At 50.9% G+C, this 21,769-nt stretch overlaps 4 protein-coding genes across 4 annotated transcripts; 3 read left to right on the forward strand and 1 right to left on the reverse strand.

The window, feature by feature from the left end:
* Window positions 1-1,156: 1,156 nt before the first annotated feature.
* BDW43DRAFT_323022 (type I polyketide synthase) lies at window positions 1,157-10,492 on the reverse strand (the record flags this gene model as incomplete). The annotated part of the gene is made up of 10 exons (XM_032049669.1): window positions 1,157-1,161; window positions 2,121-3,876; window positions 3,976-4,050; window positions 4,102-4,386; window positions 4,521-5,433; window positions 5,588-5,688; window positions 5,773-9,081; window positions 9,165-9,277; window positions 9,330-9,453; window positions 9,509-10,492. The coding sequence occupies 10 exons, from the start codon at window positions 10,490-10,492 to the stop codon at window positions 1,157-1,159; spliced, it is 7,665 nt and encodes a 2,554-aa protein (XP_031895138.1).
* Window positions 10,493-11,439: 947 nt separating this feature from the next.
* BDW43DRAFT_304018 (cytochrome P450) lies at window positions 11,440-13,243 on the forward strand (the record flags this gene model as incomplete). The annotated part of the gene is made up of 5 exons (XM_032045524.1): window positions 11,440-11,614; window positions 11,673-11,732; window positions 11,801-12,085; window positions 12,142-12,510; window positions 12,600-13,243. The coding sequence occupies 5 exons, from the start codon at window positions 11,440-11,442 to the stop codon at window positions 13,241-13,243; spliced, it is 1,533 nt and encodes a 510-aa protein (XP_031895139.1).
* A 1,837-nt stretch (window positions 13,244-15,080) lies between these two features.
* BDW43DRAFT_316047 (cytochrome P450) lies at window positions 15,081-16,926 on the forward strand (the record flags this gene model as incomplete). The annotated part of the gene is made up of 4 exons (XM_032048189.1): window positions 15,081-15,559; window positions 15,613-15,739; window positions 16,345-16,428; window positions 16,486-16,926. 4 exons carry the CDS (start codon window positions 15,081-15,083, stop codon window positions 16,924-16,926), a joined length of 1,131 nt encoding a protein of 376 aa, XP_031895140.1.
* Window positions 16,927-18,667: 1,741 nt separating this feature from the next.
* Window positions 18,668-20,784, forward strand: BDW43DRAFT_323029 (cytochrome P450; the record flags this gene model as incomplete). The annotated part of the gene is made up of 7 exons (XM_032049670.1): window positions 18,668-18,691; window positions 18,837-18,973; window positions 19,201-19,819; window positions 19,881-20,099; window positions 20,327-20,434; window positions 20,555-20,641; window positions 20,680-20,784. 7 exons carry the CDS (start codon window positions 18,668-18,670, stop codon window positions 20,782-20,784), a joined length of 1,299 nt encoding a protein of 432 aa, XP_031895141.1.
* Window positions 20,785-21,769: the final 985 nt, after the last annotated feature.

The raw sequence follows: 21,769 nt of genomic DNA on the forward strand, positions 1-21,769 counted from the left end.
TTCCTGCCATGAAACCTGGCATGTTTGATGTAATTGGTTAAATGAAATGCACCGTGAGATTTCTTACCCAACTGGGAAAATACCCCTGCGCACGGGGAAAATCCTCTTCCCCGCTCGAGGAGCCGGCGACGATCAACCGCCAGTACCCCAAGTCCAACAACAATTTCATGCTAGGGTTGTTATTTTTAATTGGGGGATTTCAAAGAAAAAAAAAAACCGAAAAACCGGACTTTTGCTTAAAATTCAAGTAAATGAAAATCTGGAACTTTGTTGTAACTTTATAACCCTAGTATATTCAGGGAAACTAGTTCCGTTTCTCTTCAGAGTTTAAAGGTTTAACCTCGAAAGTTTTAAAAGTTGATTGGGGGCTATTTTTTTATAATAATCTAATACTTATATAGATATCTAGTATTACAGATCATAAAGTAGGTAAAAAGAAATTATACCATAGTCAACAAAGTGTGAGAGTAGTGTTACAGACCCTTGTCTAGCGCCCTTATCAGAAGCGGAAGAACAAGGCAGAATGATAGGCTGAGGTGACACCAGGATCAGAGGACACCAAACCACGCTACTTATGTCAGACCAACGGCTGGAATCACGTGACCAACTAAATGGTATACAACCGATCACCAAATGGTATACAAATCGATATACCGTATACCACGCATATACCACTGGTATACCAACCTAGTTACCACAAGTGCCCAGGGATGAATATATAAGGACACTCATTCATGTACTTAGTTTAGTCCTTCGTGATCAATCCAAATTGTTACTTAGGATACACCTTTGGTATTAAGTTAGTAATCGACTCGTTCGCACTTCCTTAACTACTGAGTATACGTACTTAGTAGGCCTGGCCTTATGGACTTGGGCTATCCACGGAATAGCATCGTCTATCGTTCGAACCTTGGATTAGGTCATACGCTCAGTTCCTGGATAGGATCATATTCGGAACCGTCGTCGTTCACAGTCACGGAATCACATCGGATTCATTGTTCAGGTTTAAGTTCTCTCGCTACACAAGGCAGCTAACACTCACAGAGCTCTTGCCCGAATACCCAGGCGTAACAAGTAGTAGTATAGGAGTAGTTACTATAAGGTACTTTAGACAGATATATTGTGGAAATATCTCTGAAAGGATGAAACAATAAATTTAATCTTGCCTACGTGCTTAAACTAGAACTATCTGAGGGGGTAGGTGAGGCCCTTTATATAGGGTTTCCCATACAAAGGTCCTCAAGATCTCACAGATCTCCCCCCTCCCCCCCCCTCAAAAAAAACACTAAAAAACAATGAAAAATGCCGAAAAGGCTCGAAAATTACCGAGACAATCAACACACATATACCTATCGTTTCGGCAGTCGGTAGCGGAGGTGGCGGTACGCGACGGATATATATTTACATGGTACGGTTATAGTAGATAGAACGCGGTATATAATTCACGAGGGATTAGACCCAATAGATCACCTGACTTCTGCGATTCGCAACAAAAACAAAGGGCTTGGATTGCGATTTTTCCTTCTCTTCATAAAATTTCACGTCCCTAATTCATGCGTCTGCTTTTTACGTAAAGATAAATACTAAGCCTATAGATTTGATGTATACTTGGATATCCAATCAATAGATTTTGAATAAATATACAGTGATCAATAAATAGAATAAAAGTAAATACACAATTGTCACGGTTTCTGCCTGCCTGCCTGCGAAACACCCTTACATATGGGGCAACCAATGTACACCTTGGTCGTACATTCTAGTACAAGATGTAGTGCAAGTAGCTCCAAATGGTTGCCGCAGGTGCTACTACCCAATGACAAAAAGAAAAAGAAACAAAAAAAAATTAAAATAAATCAATATTAATAGAAATTATAAAGAAGGTCATAATCGGTAAAAATCCTCAGATAGACCAATAACCCAACCCCTGTCAGTATCAGTGAACTAAACGGCATTGATAAAGCTTCTATCTAAACAACTTGGTTGGTTCAGCTACGCTGCTACTACACGACTTTTTTTTGTGGGTAATGTCCCATGAGTTCAAGGTCCGATGCCAACTCTCTTTGATACTATTGTCTATGTTACGCCGTTCTAAGCCGAGCGGCCCCCGGCCGTTGCGTCACCAGTAGCTCCTCCCAGCGCCAGCCTGATCTGCTCAGCCAAGTGGCGGAGAGATGGGCTCTGAACGATCAAAATCGTACTGATCTCCACCCCTACCTGCTGGCGAATCCAGTTTCGCACTTCCATCGCAACCAGTGAGTCGAGGCCCAGACTGTCCAGCGGCCGGTCCAGCGGGATATGATCTTTATCCTTGATGAGAAAGATGGACAGCGCCGCAGCCAGCGCGCGAGCAATAGCCGCTGCCTTGCCCTCGTCATCTGGGATGAACCCCAGTTTGGCGCGCAAGGAGTCGTGCTGAGACAACGACCTGTTGCCATCGTGGCCGTCGGTCCAAGTGCTGGATGTGCTCTCTAGATTGCGATAAGTGCTCATACGGGCGTCACGCCGCCAGACCACGCGGTTGAGGGGCGACGAGATGGGGATCGTTGTGCTTAATCCCAGAATCACCTGGCTGGGGTTCCGGTACGCCATGTCGCGAGGCAAGAGAGAACCTGGTCCGGGAATAGGCTCCGGCGAGGCGGCAGGCTGAGTCGGTCGAGATCGCCGAAGGGCCAAGACCATCGCGTCCAGCAGGTCCTGCTCCCGAAGGATGCGCAAGCCGGAGCGGTCGAGTCTATCGAGTACGTCCGGGTTCTGCGAGACGAAGCCTACGTCGCCCATGACGCCGACGTCGATGACGGAGGCAACGAGGCCCTGCCGATGGCGGAACTGCACGAACGAGTCAAGGAAGGTGTTGGCTGCGGAGTAGTTGGCCTGGCCCCAATAGCCAGTGATCCCACCGCAGGAGGAGAAAAGGACGAAGAAGTCTAGTTCCTGGTTGTTCAGACCGGCTTCGTGCAGGTTCCACGTTCCGCGGACTTTGGGCTCCACTGCCGCGTTCCAGTCTGTAAAGCTCATGTCAGCAAATCCGACGTCCCTCAGAACCATGGACAGGTTGAGAACCCCGGCGAGGGGGCGGGCAGCGGTGGCATCGTTTTTCACCGCTCTTTGGACGTCGGCTTTGTTGCTGACGCTGCCAGAAACTAGTTTTACCTGGCATCCCTGGGAATGCAATTCTTGGACGAAGCCGTCAGTTCCGGGCCCATCAAGAGCAGATCTTGAGAGAAAAACAAGGGAACGCGCGCCGTTCTCTACCATCCAGTTGGCGAGGGCTCGTCCGAGTCCTCCAAGGCCTCCGATGAGTAGGTAGCTGCGGTCTGACCGAAACTGGAAGGCTGCCGCTGGCGCAACCGGCTGATGCTGCTCCAGCTCCAGCTCCTGAGCATCACCGGGCATCTGTATAACGATCTTGCCAATGTGTTTCCCCGCCTGCATCGTCCGGAGAGCTTCCTGAATCTGGGCGGCGCCGAACGTGCTTGAGATGGTGGGACCGGCAATGCGTCCTTCGCGCACCCATTGAACGCAGCGCTCGAGGAGAGCGGTGGCCTTCTGCGGCTGGGCCTGCGATACGAAACGAAGTTCCAAGCCGATGAAGGTGCGGTTGGCCTCAAAAGGCGCCATGGCCAGTGTGGCGCCGCGCTGGAAGTCGCGTTTGCCGATTTCCACCATCGTCCCAAATTCCGCAACACATTGCCACGAAGCCCGCAGCAGGTCTCCCGATAGCGAGTTGAGCACCACGTCTACGCCTCGTCCATCCGTGGCCTGTAGAACGTCGGGGAGGAAAGATGAATCTCGCGAATTGAATATACGCGAGGGTTGAATCCCGTAGTGTTCTTTGAGATACTGTCGCTTGACGTCGCTGCCCACTGTGCAGTATATCTGTCTGATTGTCAGCGATCAAAGGCCTGGGCATTAATGAAATAGGCCCTCGTGATCCACCGAGGTTCTATGTACGTGTGTACATCACTGGCGACTCACCTCCGCACCAAGCATCTGCGCGATTTGGATCGCCGCGAGGCCAACCCCCCCGCAGGCGGCGTGGATGAGTACAGACTATAGCAAGTCAACCATGCGTGCGCAGTTCAAGGCACCGGTGGTACGTACCTGTCCACATTGCAAATTGGCCTTGTCAACCAGCGCTGTGATAACTGTGGCGTAGACGCACGGCAATGCTGCGCCTTGCTCGAAGGTCATCGAGTCATCCATTTTAACGCACAACGCCTCATTCATGGTGCAGCTCGTCTTAAAACATCCGGTTCTTAGATACATGACACGATCGCCGACCGTGAAGCGCGAGACTCCAGGTCCTACTGCTCGGACAACACCGCTTCCCTCGAATCCCATCTCGTTCGGGCTATTCTCTAAAACACCTAGAGCAATGAGAACATCCTAACACGGTTTGAGTCAGAGCTGGAAGACACTTTCTGCATGGATTGGCTTGCTCCGCGACTGTGTATTCAGACAAGCGCATTGTACAGCTACTCGCTGGACAGGGGGTCAAGGATCAGCTTGGTGATACGTACCCGCAAATTAAGTCCGACAGCCCTAGTCTCAACCAGAATCTCCCCCTCCCCGGGTCCGACGATGCTAGAAGCTGTCTTGCTCCACATCATCGTATGCAGCAGACCTGGCTTTTGCATGACGATACGATAAGGACTCGTTACGTCGTCAGCGTCGTTCTCGGTTTCGGGTTGACTCCATTTGAATGCCTCGGACATCCTCTGCCAGTGCAGTCGTGGGATAAGTATCTCTCCATGGATAATGGCGTACTCAAAGTCAGGATCCATGAACTCGTGGTCGTTTAGATGCTCCGACTTGGCCTGGCAGAGGATCTTGGCCACAGCGCCCGCTGCAGCCGTCGCTGAAGTCGTTGCCTCGTCGACTTCGACAGTAAGGAACCGGCGGAGCATCTCGTTACGTACAGTCCGGGCAAGGCCGAGCACTATGGACCCCCGTGGATCTTTCACGTTACCGACCTGCGAGGCGGGCATCATCCAGAGCATTGAGGCCTTGTGCGAGACCAAGTATCCCTTGACAATCTCGAATGTCTCTTCGGACATCTCATGGAGTACGGGTTCCTGGAGATCCAGCAGCGAAACAACGTCGTCCTGGCAAGGTAAAGCTTGCCCAAAACAACAGATATCGACAGCCACACCGAGAGCCTCCAAGCAGTGCTGCACCTCGGCAACGTAGGAACCGTTAGGAGCGTGGCACAATAAGCTGACTCGCGACAGGCTAGTCTCTCGGCTCTGACAGGACGCTACGATCGCAGCGTTGACATGATATGGCGCCGAATTATCGAGAACAATCGTGTCAGGCTCCGAAAAGCCGGCACCAAGCAACTCCTTGGTCCACCTCTCTGGCGAAACAAAAGGCTGGTCGACACGGTTATCTAGGGACCCTAGCCACCAGCCCGGAAGGAATCCCTGGAAGAATCTGTGGTTACCTTTGATATGCTGTGAGCAGGATGTATGGAGTGAACATACCATGACATAGTTGAAGAACACTACCTCTGCAGTGAGTAAATAGGTATCAATGTCAGCGTTATTCAGCCAGCGTTGTTTGGATGGATCATTCTCATATCCCGCACTCACCAGGACTGAGCTCCTCCATGAAAAGCCTTCCACCAGGGCTCAAGAGGCTTCGTAAGTTGCCGAGAGTCGTATTTAAGGATGGGGTGGCATGAATAATCTAATGCCGAAGGCGGCGCACCGTCAGCAAATTCGCAAACGTTTGACTTTCTTGGACGAAGAGATCATATCAGATTAAACCTACGTTTGCGGCAATGATTAGATCAAAGCTGCCCAGTTGGAATCCTTGCTCAGCCGGGTCGACCGTAACATCCAGAACAGCATAATCGATAGCCGCGTAATCAGCGAACCGCTCCTTAGCAGCCGGCATAAAGCCAACAGATACGTCGGTATATGTGTAGGCGCTATACAGGCGCTCGCCGTACGGTGAGGTGAGGGCTTGCAGAACACGAGCTGTGGTCCCTCCTGTGCCGGCGCCGACCTCGAGGATGCGCATTTGTGGGTTCGTGTTAGCCAGGAGCTTGATCAGATCAGTGGAGTCTACTGCAAGTGCCTCGTAGAACTCGGTGAGCACGTTGTCTTCTAGCAGGACGTGCAAAGGGTGCATCTCGCCACTGAAGATCGCTGACGCTGCCGCAAAGACCTTATAAATTGTAGTTGAGAAGATAGTATATTGTGATGGAGCGCTTTCGCTAGAGAGTGTTGCCAGGATCTCGTTGATTCGCTGAAGTCTCTCGTTTACGCTCTTCTCCTCAATGTGCAGGTCCTTTCTCACGAACTTGTTCAGCCCCAGCTTGTAGCGCTCAATCTGCTGTTGCATCCAAGCTGCGAACTTCACGAGGTGCTCTGCAGTGTCGCCGTTCGTCTTGATGTTGTCACTGTGGTCGAGCATGCAAAGAAGAATCAGTTCCTCCAGCAGCGGCCATTCCTTTACGCGCGGTGTTCGCCGGTGGATGCAGCTCCCTAGGTCCGCGAAATCGCTATGAGGCCTCCACTCAAACTGCGTAAGCAAGGGGGTCTTGTTCTCGTCTCCATCGTCGTTGCTGCCGCTGGTGAGAGCGCTAGACTTAAGCCCTTTCAAACTAATGCATGTGGAGGTGAGCCGTTCATCGCTACCGGTGCTCTGAGCCAGAAGACTTCCTGTGAAAGAGCCTCGATCGAGTTTATTCTCAACGTGAGCTGTTACGTTTAGGGTCTGATTGGCTGGACAGGGATGTAGGACCATCTCTTCAATAAACGTTGGCACTGAAAGCTGAGTCATGTTGCGGCACATACCGCGGAATGATGCCACGGTAAAGAGCTGGAAGCACCGGTCGATGGTAGATGGATGGAACACGTATCGAGAGCATCTTGAGGGACTGGGTAAAATTCCTGTTGCCACTGTGGCTTTGGCTTCGGTCGTGGTTGTCGCGGCCGAGACGTCTTGCATACCCTCGAAAAGCCCGGTGTAGTTGAATCCAATGCGTCTTAAACCCACGTACCAGGCTTTCTCGTCTACGAGCCTTGGGAACGGAGCGCTGCCAGGATGCACCTGGCGAGGAGGTGCGAAGGAGTTATCCCGAGAGGTTCTTGCCTCGCCGAAGCAGTTCCTGGCCCACCTTGTTCCATCAAAGGAGCTGATGGTAAACTGGTACCATGCGGAGGCTTCAGACGCGTCAAGCATGATGGGCCTCAGGCTGGTGATGAGTTCGATGGTCTTATCTATATCGAGTATCCGCGCTGAGGCGATGCGTACGTTCTTGATGCTGAATGTGGCCTCATGGCTCGCGTCCGTCGCCTGGTGGAGTTGCTGAAGCGCCTCCCCGACCATAGCGATATAGCCGGCGGCAGGAAGCACAATCAGGCCGTTCACCTCATGTCCAGCCAGCCATGGTACATCCTCAAGAGCGAGAACCTTCCTCCATGTGGGTTCAATGGCTGCAGCTTCCAAGACCCTGCTCCCAAGAAGCTCGTGCGGAGGATTCCCTCGGAACCTCCATTCACTGGACAGCCGTGACTCAGCCCAGTAAGTTGTGTCTTGCTTCCAACTGTAGCGAGGGAGATCTTTGATGAAGTTGCCGGGCGGACAGAGAACCGAGTAATTCAATGGGATGCCGTGCTGGTAAAGCTTGCCCGCGAGATGCATCATGCTTTCCTGGCAGTCTTTGCCCCTGCGGAGAGTGCCGATGTGGAGGATATGGCCGGCATGACCAGTGTCCCGGAGGATTTGCCCAATTGGGCCAGCAAGGGCTGGATGAGGTCCTATTTCAATCATGACCACCTTGCTGCTGCTTTCCAGAGCGGCGTCACCGATTGCAGAGCGGAGCGCCGTGTTGAATAGAACGGGACGCTCCATGTTGGCACGCCAATAATGTGCATCAAGACATCCATCTCCAGTCAAACTTTTCCCGGTCACCGAGGAATACAGTGCTACTACTGGGTCACGACTGCAGACGTACGGCCGAATTTGCTCTTCATACGATTTTCCGTACTGAAGCATGTGATGGGAGTGAAACGCCTTCTCCACCAGTAACAAGCGGGCCAACACTCCGGGTCGCTCAGCCCTAATTGTTTCGAGGACCTTGTTAACTTGGTCTGTATCCCCCGACAATGTGATGCTCGAGTGACTATTCTCACACGCAATGTCCACCCCCGGCACCATATATGGCAATACGTCATCTCTACCGAGTCCAATAGCAGCCATGGAGCCCTTCTGATCGGTTGATACGTTGCTAGATCCGCGTAAGGTTGCAATAGCCATGGCAGCCTCTGCTGAGATAGCTCCACTGGCATAGGCTGCAGCCACCTCACCGGATGAATGCCCCACAATGACGTCTGGGGTTATTCCCCACGAACGAAGAACGTCAACAAGGGCTATCTGCAAGGCTACGCAAATAGGATGGCCAAGCTCGGCACGGTGGACTTGACTATTATGCTCCCCCTTGCGCAATTCGTGCTCAACCCTCCATCGCCGCGGCATCGGGAGCATCAGCAGGAATTTATCCATCTTGCGAATCATTTCCCGGAAGGTTGCATTCGTATCCAACAGTTCTCTGCCCATTCTAGGCCATTGGGCTCCCTGGCCGGTGAAGACCCAGGCAACCTTGGTGCCACTGGCTGAACCCCAATCCGCTGCGACTGGAGGCTCAGAGACTTGGAGGCTTGACGTGTTTCCGTTCATTACAGCGAAGGCGCGATGAGCACGGTGTTCGCGCTTGTTGGCTAGCGTATACGCGAGGTCACGTAACTCCACATGACTCTGGCTCTGCATGTATTCTTGATAATCATTGATTTGCGCCTGAAGCGACTCTGCGCTATGGGCAGAGAGAAGGAACAAACTCGGTGGCTCCCCCTGACGAACCACGCCAGTATCAAAACCGCCATTGATGATATGGTCCTTGCTCGGAGGTTCATGATGTGTACCGTTGGCAAGAGTGCCATTGGATTGACCTGTATTACTAGGTTTACCGTCCACATCCACTTTGTCAATGATGATGAAATCATCTAGTCGCGAATGATAGTGACTATCTACTTGCGATGCGATAGCAAACTGCCGTGGCGACTCAACAATCACCTGCGAATCATTTAGCAAATTCTCCTTCAAAGACGGTACTCACTTTGCCCCAACAACCACACTACATAGAGTACCAGACTTACATGCGCGTTAACGCCCCCTATACCAGATGAGTTCACGCTCACTCTTTCGGCACGGTCCCTGGGCCAAGCTTCCAGCTCCGTGGGAACGCGTAGTTTGCGCTCCTCGAAAGGGACTGTTCAACAGTCAGCTTGTTAGTACAATGTTGAGGCAAATCTACAACTCACTCTCCGGGTTCGGCGTGTCAAAATTGATATTGGGCAACACGGTGCGGTGCTCGAGCACCAAAACACTTTTGATTAAACTCGTTAGGCCAGCCGCGCCTTCTGAATGCCCAATATTGGGCTTGACCTATCACGCATCGGGTTAGCTATAAATCCCAAGCAGATAGGTCGTTGTAACATACCGATGTAATGATGACACCTTTGTCACCGAAGCAATCCGCGATAGCCTTGGTCTCGAGCGGGTCGCCAACAGGAGTCCCCGTACCATGGCACTCCACTATGGCTGTTTCTGACAGGTCCTGAATACCAGCAGCAGCGTAGGTGCGACGAATCAAGGCTGCCTGTGCCGAAGGGCTCGGGGTAAGCATGCCTTGTGTCCGACCATCGCTGTTCACTCCAGTGCCACGAATGACCACCCGGATAGGGTCATTATCTCGTAGTGCAGAGCTGAGCCTTTTGACTAGCACCATGTTGACAGCTTCGCCACGAGCATAACCATCTGCTGCGGCATCAAAAGTTCGGCACTGCCCGGTCGGTGAAAGTACTCCCTGGTCATTGAGCGCCATCCACGTAGTTGGCGAGAACATCAAGTTGGTCCCACCCACGAGCGCACTCACACACTCGTTATTCTGGATCGCCTTACATGCCAGGTCAAGGCAAACGAGGGAGGATGAGCAGGCCGTCTTGACCGTCATGCTAGGGCCGAGCAGGTCAAACTCATAGGATATCCTGTTGCTCATGGCAAAGTCCCCGAAACCTGTGCCGCGATAACCACCTCTGTGCTGTGTCTCCTTCGCGTTCACATCAGCCCAGTCCTCCCCGAGTTCCCCCACGTAGCATCCAACTCTGCTACCACGCCAGGAAGATATACCAGCGCTTTCGAAACATTCGTAGGCTACTTGAAGCAGTTGCCTTTGAGCAGGATCGAGCCGTGCTAGCTCCATCCTGGATGTAGGAAAAACATATGTGTCAAACTGTTGGATATCCACGTCTTCCAAAAAGTATCCCTGCTTGATAGGGATAGTTCCAGCCCGGCCCGACGCGTCGGAGAACCCGTGGATATTGAAGCGGTCCTTGGGCACGTCACACAGCCCGCTTTCCTTCGCGGAGAGCAGGTTCCAAAAATCCGTACCGCTCCTGACACGCCCGGGGAGGCGCATCGCCATGCCGATGATAGCGATGGGTTCAAAAGGCTTGAAATCCTGGCCACCATGTTTGCGAACCTCTTGTCGGGCGGGTAGTTGGTCCTTGGGTACAGAAATTGCCATGCTGAAATTGTGGGGGGTCGAAGTGATTCACGTTAGGCCAGCACGGAATGGCCTTTTCGTAGGGGGCAAGAGTCGTCTTCGATTTCGAGGGTGAGGATGACCGCTGCTCATACGGCCCAGGCCTGATTCCAAAGCCGGAAAGGTGGGATAAAAGTAGTTTGTGTGTGCGAAGTATTTACTGAGCACTGTGTTGACAGAGCTTTACCCTCAATGAGCCACAACCTCGAGTTATGGTTGACTGACAATCATTTATATTCCCTCTCGTGACCATAACTGTAGAGTTTGTGAGGGCTGGTTCGTACCCATCCACACTTATTTTCCGAGAAACCCCACAACTGACGGGAGTTCAATGTCCCAATTGAAACATGATGGGGACTGACGGATTACATTAGCATGCACTGGCCAAGTGAGCTCAGTACACGTCATGATGCCGGGTACTTTTGAGATTGAGGTTCTTGCGGCCTGTCAGATCGGGAATTTTCGACTACGGCTTCCAGTAGTGGCCGAAGGAATGGCGAGGCTCCTCGGCGACTATCCTTCGGCTACCGGCCCGGATGGATGAGATAGGCATGTTAAACATGGACGCCCTCGAGGTTTCTCCCTCCCCCCGTTATCAGGATTGACTTAACTCTGATCCGCTGAAGATTTGAACATGTCCTCCTTCCATCCCAGCATTAGCAGCTCGCCAGGCTTCCCGCTTGGATTTGCATCCTTGTGTCAGACACCTAATATGTGGTCGCTGCAGCATGCTGGCGTAACTGGCCCTGGGATCTTCCCATCGCTGGCTGGCTGCGTCCTCCTGATAAGTTCTTATGTAGATACACGCCCCCCTAACTGGTTTCGCGATGACAATAACGCCCTGGTGCAAGGTTCTCTGTCGGATCATTTATCAAGCATGGTTTCATCCCCTAGCCAAGTACCCAGGCCCCGTGCTAGCCAAATTCACCAACCTCTACGGCGCATACCATGCGTGGCGAGGCGATATTCATCGCGACATGCACCGCTGTCACCAGAAATACGGTGAGCGCTTCATCCAACACCCTTCCAATCTTTAGGAACCGGTGCTAATGTGCCTCAGGAGACCACGTCCGTTACGCACCCAACCGCGTGTTGATTAACACAACAGCAGCTCTTCGCGGTAAGTGGTAGAGTGTTCGCCACGTCCGAGTAGCTTGACCCTTTCACTCACTATGCTGGCTGTGGCAGACATTTATGGCCATGGCGCACACCTGCGCAAATATGCGGGCTATCAGGTTTTATCCTCGAGGGCGGCCAATACGCTCACTATGTCCGACAAGGTGCAACACGCCCACCGCAGAAGAATCATCGGCCAGGCCTTCTCGGAGAACAGCTTGCGGAAGCTGGAACCGGCGATCCAGGCGAGGATTAATCGATTTTGTCATCTGTTGCGCCGCCAGATCCCCCAACAATCACAGTTGGCGGATGAGTGGACACCTCCGTTTGATATGGCGCATTCATGCAAGTTGGCCAGTCCCCCTGGTGCTTTAGTCCGTTGCACTCCCTGACATCGCTCTTGTGCATTCTAGTTACCAACCTCGCGTTTGACCTCATGACGGCGGTGTCCTTCGGGGCAGAATATCGGACCATGGAAGAACCACGATTCCGCTACGTGGTGGACGCCATTGAGAAGTCGAACGTGCGGCTGGGCGTGCTCATGCAGGCATCCGAACTAGCCACTGGAGGCCTGGACCGGAAGCTGTTTCCATCCGCCGCACAGGCTGGGGCACGGTTTGTCAAATTTTTGCGCCAGCTCTTAAAGAAGCGGTTTCAACAGGCGCCGACGGAGAGTGTGATTGACATATTCTCATTTCTGCAACAGTGCAAGGATCCCGACACCGGCGAAGGACTCAGCTCCATGCAGATCAGCACCGAAACGGCAACCTTCATTGTGGCCGGTAAGGCTTCTCCCGCTGTTTCCCTCCTTTCTCCCATATCTACCCTCTCCCCTTCTTTATTTGTGTTGACATCATGCCCGTTATTGTAGGATCCGACACGTCATCCACTACGATGGCGGCTCTATCGCATTATCTGACCTGGTCACCACGATGCTATAAGCGCGCGGTGGGCGAGGTCCGTACAACATTTAGCTCCGCGGACGAGATCGTGTTTGGGGCTAAACTCAACTCCTGCATCTTCCTTCGAGCCTGTCTGGATGAAGCGCTGCGCATCACCCCTCCCGGTGGGGGACCTCTATGGCGCGTGGTCGAGCCGGGCGGAACCCAAATTGACGGCGAATATGTGCCTGCTGGCTCTGAGGTTGGCGCCGGCATTTACGCCATGCACCATAACCCACGAAACTGGCCGGACCCTGGGAACTACATGCCCGAGCGCTGGCTGGAGAACAGGGGCAATGATACACACGAAACCTCGGAGAAGAAGAAGAAGCACGTGCGCCAGCCATACTTCCCCTTCAATATCGGACCGCGGAGTTGCGTCGGAAAGCCTCTTGCCCTTGCCCAGGTCATGTTGACATTTGCCCATCTCCTTTGGGCGTTCGATATTCGCCGGGCAGACGCTGACGAGGGGTGGCTGGAGACGGAGGATACCGAGCCCCCGGAGTACATGCTGCAGGATCATGTTACAGGTCAGAAGGAGGGCCCCTTCTTGCAGTTTCGAACTCGCGTTTGAGACCCGTCCCAACAGATTGCAGGTGACATATTGGACTCCATTGGATGCAAAATATATGGCCTTATACATAAACTGTCGTTTGGTATTCATTCGAGGCAACATTTCAGTATTGCTCCTCACAGCTACAGATCTAGCCGGCATAACGTAATCAGCTGCGTTTCGACTTAGCATTCATAACTGAAAAGAGCTCCAAATCCCAGGCTTGGCGTATAGATAGGTATTTTTGTGGGGCATCAACGCTGCCTCCCTAGATTACTCGGACCCAGTAAAAGTTCGAGAATTCTAAATGAAAGCACTATCAAGGCCACAGATACATGTGGGTGACCAAGCCGGATTATTCTCCTCTGCCGCCAGAGCCATAGCAGCGGCATAGCTGAATGATAATATGATTCTGCTCAAATACCGTCCGGTTAGGCGATTCTTTGGGCGTAAGCCTCACAGGAAATACAATTTGTCCCTCTTACTTGATTTCTATCGCGACAGGCAGCAAAGTATTGCACGGTCCAAGTGGACGGCAGGAAAAATAGAGTAGAGGAGAATCCCTTCACGGCGGCAAGAGTCTATGAGATGATGACTATTGGGTGCTTGAGGCAACAAAAACAAAACCAGTGAGGACAAGACCGAGGTCGGGCAAGAAAAATATGGACCGTCCATGTTCGGGACTCTAGCATGAGAGTGGATTGCAGAATCTAAATGGTAGGAGACCTCGAACAAGGTGTTGATTGAGATTAACATGAGGTCTGGTAGTTCTCGACTCCATGAAACAAGAGGGCTATTTCTCCAGATACCACTGGGGTATTCTACAGGAAGCGACCAAGTCATGAAGAAAGTCCCGAAACAAGAATCAGGGCTAGGAATGCGTAGTCAAACTTGATTTGTTTCGCGCTACCTTTTCTCAAAAGATATACAAGCGACCTGTCATTTCTCGCAAGTTGGGCAAGATCCGGCCCGGGAAGTTCAACCACCAGTTACATGTAGTGTTGCTCAGTAGCTTGTGTTCGTGCCACGAGCATGATGGAAAGTACATACGTTCTGATCCTGGTTCAATTCTATTCAGTCTATGGTCCTCGCTACGAATCCACCGATGAGTTATTTGGGGCCAAGAACAAAGTAGGGGTTAGGGTCTCTCGCCCGGCAAGAGGGAAAATCTGAATGTTGAGAGCCAATTGCTGTTCAGCCGTTACTATGCAACAGTCCTGTTTCAATGACTGTGTATTCGCAATGATGTTCTATGTCAAGATCTTGCTTTTTGCCTCGACCTCTCATATTAACAACACCATACCAAGGGAACTGGCTCGTTAATTACTGGGTGGTCGGAGCATATCGTCGGGAGCGTCGGCCAAAATCTCGCTCTCCGAAAGCGCCTAAAGCATGTCAGATACCCCACTCTTGTCTTCGAATGGGATGATAAATCAGGTCATTATAGAGTTATGGTCGATATTCGGTTCAATGGGCTCCTTGGCCACAAAAGCACCGAGCTGTACACTTGCCTCTTGTGGAAATAAGGATTTGTCCATTGGCATCATAGCATTGGGGTATGGACCTTGGCCATATCTACTCAATACAGCTGGTTTTCTGTGGATCCAAAAGACACAGACTAATGCAGTCACAGACATAGTCTCAATTATCAATGTGGCGGGGAGCCACAATGAGCCCAAGAGGGATATTAGTTCCTACTCATCGCGCCTAATGTATATAAAGCTGCCTCTCTTCCCAGATCATTTACCGCTGACTGCCTGTCTCCTGCGCTCAGGTGGTTTTGGCTGTCTGCTCCTATTGCCTGGATCCGGCTGACGTTTCAAGTACTGCCCAACCGCTACCAAACAAGTTCATCGACATGGGTATACTCGAACTGAGAGAGCTAGGTACAACTGCTCTGCTCAAATACGTTACTGTACTCTGTATCTCTTACTACGTTTTCTCCTCTATCGTCGCATGGTATAAGCTTCGCCACTTTGCCGGTCCCTTCTTATGCAAATTCTCGCACATATGGTCCATCTACCACCAGTACGCTAAAGACGTGGGCCCCGCGCACCTGAAACTGAGCAAATACAACTATCCCCTCGTCCGCACCGGTCCGCATTATCTGGTGACTACCGACCCGAATATCTTCAAACATGTTAACGGGGCTAGAAGCACCTACCAACGGGATCCGTTGTGGGCCGCTGGCCGCATTGACTACTACCGGCCCAGTCTAGTGGATACGCTAGATGTGGCCTCACACGACAAAAAGAAGGCCAAGGTGGCGGGCGGCTACAGTGGAGCGAGGTCGACCTGGAGAGAATCATCGACGGGCAAATCGCCAATCTCGCTGACGTGATGCGAAGAAAGCATGTCGGCTAGAACAAAGTAGACTTCGCGCAAATCAGTCGGTTTTTCACCCTCGACGTTATCACCCGACTGTCCTACGGTAAGGAGTTCGGCTGGGTGAAAGCTGACGAAGACTTATATGGATACGGCTCGGAGATCAGCAAGGCTGCCGTCATGGGGGCCTTTGTATGAGATGTTACGTGGCTGCATCCTTTCGTGCGCTGGTCGTTCTTCAATCGCCGACTGAAGCCGGATCCGACAGCGAGCCATGGGGTAGGTAAGGTCGTTGGGTACGTGGTAAAATGGCTTTCTTTTGTCCACATCATCTCCGTCTTCTATGTTACTGCCTCTTTTCCGTGTTCATTTTCCCGCTGATGGCCCTTGACAATCCAGACTGGGGCGGGAAATCATCCAAGGTCGTTTCGCCGAGGATAAAAAGGATGACCGAGACATGATTGGGTCTTTCATGCGCCATGGTCTGGCCATGGACGAGATTGAGGATGGATTGAGGATGGATTGAGGATGAGGCCCTCATCCAGATCTTTGCGGGTTCAGATACGACTGCCTTTGTGGTCCGCTCGGCCATGTTGCACTTGATTGCAACCCCGCGAGTTTGGTAAGTGTACTCCGACTTGTGAAGACACTATACGAGGATAGGTCTTCTAACTTTTCTTCCAATGTAGTACGTTCCATAATTCCCCCTCAACCTTAGCAATGCTGCACACCACCATGGTAGCGTGCGTTGGAATGAGCTGACATTCTCCCGTCTACTTTCAGACTCACGCCTGAAGGCCGAGATCAAGTCTGCGGTCTCCAGCGGCAAAGTATCAATCCCAATTACTTTGGTGCAAGCACAATCCTTGCCCTATCTCCAGGTACGTTGGACTTTCCACCTTTTCCAGGCCCTTACTATGCCTCTGCCACTGCACCAGTTCGGCTACCAGCATCCAGAACTTCATGGAAGACACAATGCACTAACATGCATACCCACGCCACATACAGGCTGTGATCTGGGAAGGTTTCCGTATGCGACCCGCCGTAACGTACGCCACTACAAAGTGGTACCTCCGGGAGGCGACACGATCGCTGGCATGTGGGTGCCCGGCGGCACCGCCATCGGCCACTGCCACTACGGTATGATGCGCAACAAACAAATCTTTGGCGATGACGTCGAAGTGTTCCGCCCCGAGCGGTACCAGGACGAGCCGAACGGCGAGGAAATGCAGCGGACCGTTGAGCTGGTCTTCGGTACTGGCCGTTGGATGTGTGTCGGCAAGCAGGTTGCGCTGATGGAGCTGAATAAGATCTTCTGGGAGGTGAGTCGACTGATCATTACCGCACCCGGCGAGGAAATGATAACCATCTTTGGCTAAGGCCGTGTGAATCCTTGGGGAGCTGGCTAACTTTGGATGAGCAGTTGTTGCGCCAGTTTGATTTCCAGCTGGTGAACTCAGGCCAGGCGGGATGGAAGGAAACGTCGAGCGTTACCTTTACGCATAGCGACATGTGGATCAAGATTATGGAGGCCGAGGATTACTCCCTTCATCAGCCAGGTTCCCTGCCTGGATACCGAAATATATGGAGACAGAAATCATACGCTCATCGAGGGTGCTGCCATGAAGACATCGCCATCATAGCAGCTGGAGGACTTAAGTGTTATATGCGCACTAGATGGATTGATAGGTGGCCTCTCACTGCTCCTTTTCAAGGATCCGGATTTCTTGTATTTAGAACTGTCGGCTCCGTTCTTCCAGAAGCCACTCTTTTATGCAAATATCCACTTCCTTGACAATCAGCCCATCATGATAAAGCAGACTGCAATATTACTCATGCCAAGATCATTTGTCTTATGAACAACGTATTCAGTACGCAAGTGGCCATCGTCAAGAGGTAGTCATCGGCTATATTCTGTGTAAAATAACCACTTCTTAAAGTCTATTGTCTCAATTGCTTTTGCTCAATATCCAACAAAAAGGGATATACTACTTTTACTAACGGTATGCTAATAGTGTTTCAAAGCCTTCTTTAATTTTGGCTTTATCTCCCTCTCGGATAAGATTAAAATCTGTATACCGTATAAAATTTATACTCTATATAATTTTCGTTTAATCTGACTTTCATTAACCTTCAGACTTCAATATAAAATTTACCATATTGAAGATATATCTCAGTAATATATATTAAAATACAAGCTTATAAATTTACTAGACGTTGAGATGTTGAGTTTTGAAAAGTGGCTACCTTGTATAGATTAGAGCGAAAACATAGGACCAGCCTCTGAAATATCTCTATATGTTGAGCGCCACATCACGCATTACGCTTGATTTGGCTACAGCATAGTCAGGCCTCGTCTGCGGGACCACTAGCAAGAACAACAATTCCCAACCAAACGAATAGGTTATAGATTTGTTATTGCCGCCTTCCTCACTTAGCATTGCCAAGGTGTAAGCACCGGTTCTAACCCCCGATCATGTAGCCAGCAATACTCGCCGCGCCAATGAGCCTCCAGCGAGATGCGGATATCATGAATGTCTCCTCAGGACTGGAACTTCCCGTATTAGTAAATCCCTCGCCTAAGATCCATGGTGCAATCTGGTCAGTCCGGTCTATATGGCGTTGTGTCATACCATTCCAAGGCCATCTCGGCCTCTATGAAATACGTGCTGTCCATGCACTTAGGGTACTGGTGGGTAAAGACAAATCCCACAGACAAGTAGGCCTCAACTCTGTTCATCTGGTGGGATCTACAACTACAGTCCTCCGGCGGGCCTTAAAGGAGTTCCAGCAACGACGGCTTCCTTCTCGGCTTTTATCAACTTGGGCGCATCGTTCGGTTGCTTACAGTTATACTCTGTACTAAGCAACAAGCCTGCGATTTGCACTAACGTGGTATTGCGCATTACATGGTGATACCTTTTTCATCTGGATCAGTGCCTAGGTATGGGTTTATACCTTTTTTTTTTCTGCGCTTCAACTAGGGTTACCCGACGAGTTATCTGGTTTTGTGTCTCACCCCGCTCTCTAAGGTACATTTAAACATCGGTGACAACATTTGGTCTCAATTTCGGCTTGCGTTGCAGAAGAAATAGGCTTTGAATTGTCCTCAGATCCGCGATGGAGGTTCTTCAAGGCTTGCCGGTGAGCAACAGCATCCTCGCATGTCTGCCCATCCTACTATACGTTGTGATTCGAAAGTACGGTCTATTCATATTAGAGGCGAGTAAGCGAGCATTCCATTCTGCAGTGCCATCTTCTCACACACATACGTATCCGTGGCTAACAGGCTTGGAAGACGGTAGTTCAGAATATCCTTTCGGCAGTCAGGCCGGGGACTCTGCCCGGGGGGAGGCGCATTTCCGGTCCCAAGTGGCAGTTTCCAAATGGCCACATTATCGACAAGTTCGTGAGCGGACGCGCAAAGTCGGACTAATGGAGACAAAAATATGGGAATGTATACCGGGTCTGGGGAGGTATTGCCCCGGAAATGTAAGGTCCCCCTATCCTTCAGCCCTGGCGTTCTGTTTGTGTATCCGGTCGCTTGCACTCCCGATATCTGGGGTCCTGGATGCAAATTCCTTCCTCGCCTTTTCGTCTTTCCTTGGAGTCCAGACCAGTTCGCTAATGATGCGTTCTGCTTTCTGCATCAGTGTCATCACGACCCCGGAGAACCTTCGCGCCTTTTACCTGGATGGAGAAAAACACGGCAAGCACTCGAATCTAGGATGTTTTCTTGACCAAATCCTGGGACGCTGTATTGGCTTTCTCGAAGGGGATGGATGGAAGCAAAAGCGCCAGATCTTTTACCCCCCGTTCAGCTACGATGCCACTGCTAACCGGATTGGCGCGACAGAGGGCTCTGCCAGGAAGTTCGTCGATGAGCTGCCCTCTCTGCATCCAAAAGCGGCCCAGGACGACGACGGAAAGAAAAGGGTCAGCTTTGACATCATCAACGGCTTCCGGAAGTTCCCTCTGTATTTGACTGCCAGCGTGCTCTATGGTGCTATGACCGACACCGAGAAGGCTGATCTCTGGGCCTTGGCTGAGAAGCGGCTCGCACTCTGGCCATATGCGGTGATCGGCGGCCCTTACCGCTTCAGCTGGGGCCACTGGATTGATCGAACAGGCTTCGACCTTCTCAAGGATTTTAGCTCGGAGTGGCGCAAATACAATGAACGGCTGGTCCTGGCCAGGCGTGCCCGGGGCATTAAGACGCCTCTGACTTTGTTCTGGGATTCATACGAAGCGGGGGAGGTGACATTGGAAAATGTTAGTCCATCACCACATTTGCCTGGGGTTGAGTTGGAGCTGACTACAGACGAAAAAACAGGTCATGCACAGTCTGGACGAGATACTCATGACGAACCTCGATGTGACTGCACATGCAATCACCTGGATCATCACCCTAATTGCCGAGCACAAGCAGGCTCAGCAGGAATTGCGTGACGAGGTGGACGCCCATTGGAACAGTCTGCATGAGTATCTTTCCGAAAGCGACACACTTTTGCACCGGGTCTTCATGGAGACTTTACGTCGCAGCCACCTGCAAGTAAGGACCTCCTCCTCTGCATCATCCGGGCATGATGCCATGCCAAAGAATTCAGCCGCTGAACCAGTCTCTATCACGATTATAGTCTTCAACATCGGGGAAAGTTCACCGTCAGTCCAGACTTTCGACGGGATCCAGGTCAAGCCCAAAAGTAAGTCGACCGTGGTCGACTCCTCCTTTAGGCCCAGTGTTTGCTCATCGGGACTGATTATGAACATCTTCATTAGACCATGGTTCTGGTGGACGTGTTTGCCATCAACGTCCGGAACCCTTTCTGGGGCAGTGACAGCGAGGAATTCCGACCCTCCCGCTTCCAGAATATGAAGCCCACAGATGTACGCATTCTAAACTCCCCCATTCATAAATCTATTACCCCTCTCTATACCTACCGACCGCGGGCTATCGGAGGAGACTCGATGACTACAGCCTTGCTGACTATGATTTGTTACCGACAGCTTCGATACAACTTGATTATCTTCGGATTTGTCGGCCGGAAGTGTCCCGGACAATACATGGCTGTGCAAGGAACTAAGGCCCTCCTCGTGCGTTACTTAGGCAATACGACATCGACATCCTTAAGGAACATGAGGGAGGTAATAGCCAGACCAAGACCGAGACGCAGGTGATTCCCATGGCGGATGTAGTTATTCAGCTCACGTCTAGGGACATGGCTTTGCCTTTGTAACAGAGACCAGTTAGGACTACCCGCGGTGTGGCACTGTGTCAATATTCTAGCAATGCAATTGAATAATTAAACTGTAGCTTAAATGAGTCGTGCATCGATCTCTCTTTTCACCGTACCTAGTAAAAAGGTGCCTTGGAGGAACCACCGCGTCATCCATTATTGTTGGCAGAAACTATCGGCTGAAGGAACCGGGGCATTGTGCATTGATGGAAGCTCAATCGGGCAAATCTCGGTTCATATTTAGAGCTGTAGATGGCGAGCTGATTTTTGGGCGGGGAATAATCGTCTGCCGATGGTAACTATATAATATCGGTATAAACACGACTTATGCGCCGAATACCGTACCTGATCACCTGACGCACGTCCCCACCTGCCGCACGAATTTCTGTATGGCAACCAACATTAAAAATGAAGCTTTAAAGCAACATACGAAATAAATTATACTTAGATTTTTTGATGAAGCAGAGATATGATGCCAGTAAAGCTATATATAGCTTTTTTTCAATCCCGGAATCGTTGTGGGAGGCGTATTTGTCTTCCACGATGATTTACAGATATACAGCCCTCTGCATTAATCTGAGGCTCTGGAATAGCAATATCTTGCTTCTTTTAAGATATAGCTGGCATAGAACACTTCTTCTTGCCTTTTTGGACCACTTTGAAGTTATTTTGAAGCTGGTTATTAGCCTCCTTAGCCAGGTGCTCTTCCTCCTTCTAGCGTTTCTTTTACTCTGCTTTAAGAAGATATAATTCTTTATTAGCTGCCCTGATTTATTTTCTTTCCTTAACTAAGCGCTGTTTCTCTTGCTTCTCTTGTTGCTGGTGAAGCTTTTCTTACTCTTTAGAGACCTTAGCAAGCTCTATAGCAGCTTTCTTTTCACTCTGAAGCTGCCGCGCTTGCTGTATCTTGTCTAGCAAATAAAATACAGCATAGCCATCCTCTGGAGCTCTCAATTTAAATAAAAGAGGTTTCCCACGCTGCCGC

Source organism: Aspergillus alliaceus (genome assembly GCF_009176365.1).
Source record: "Aspergillus alliaceus strain CBS 536.65 unplaced genomic scaffold BDW43scaffold_67, whole genome shotgun sequence".
Classification (NCBI taxonomy): Eukaryota; Fungi; Ascomycota; class Eurotiomycetes; order Eurotiales; family Aspergillaceae; genus Aspergillus; species Aspergillus alliaceus.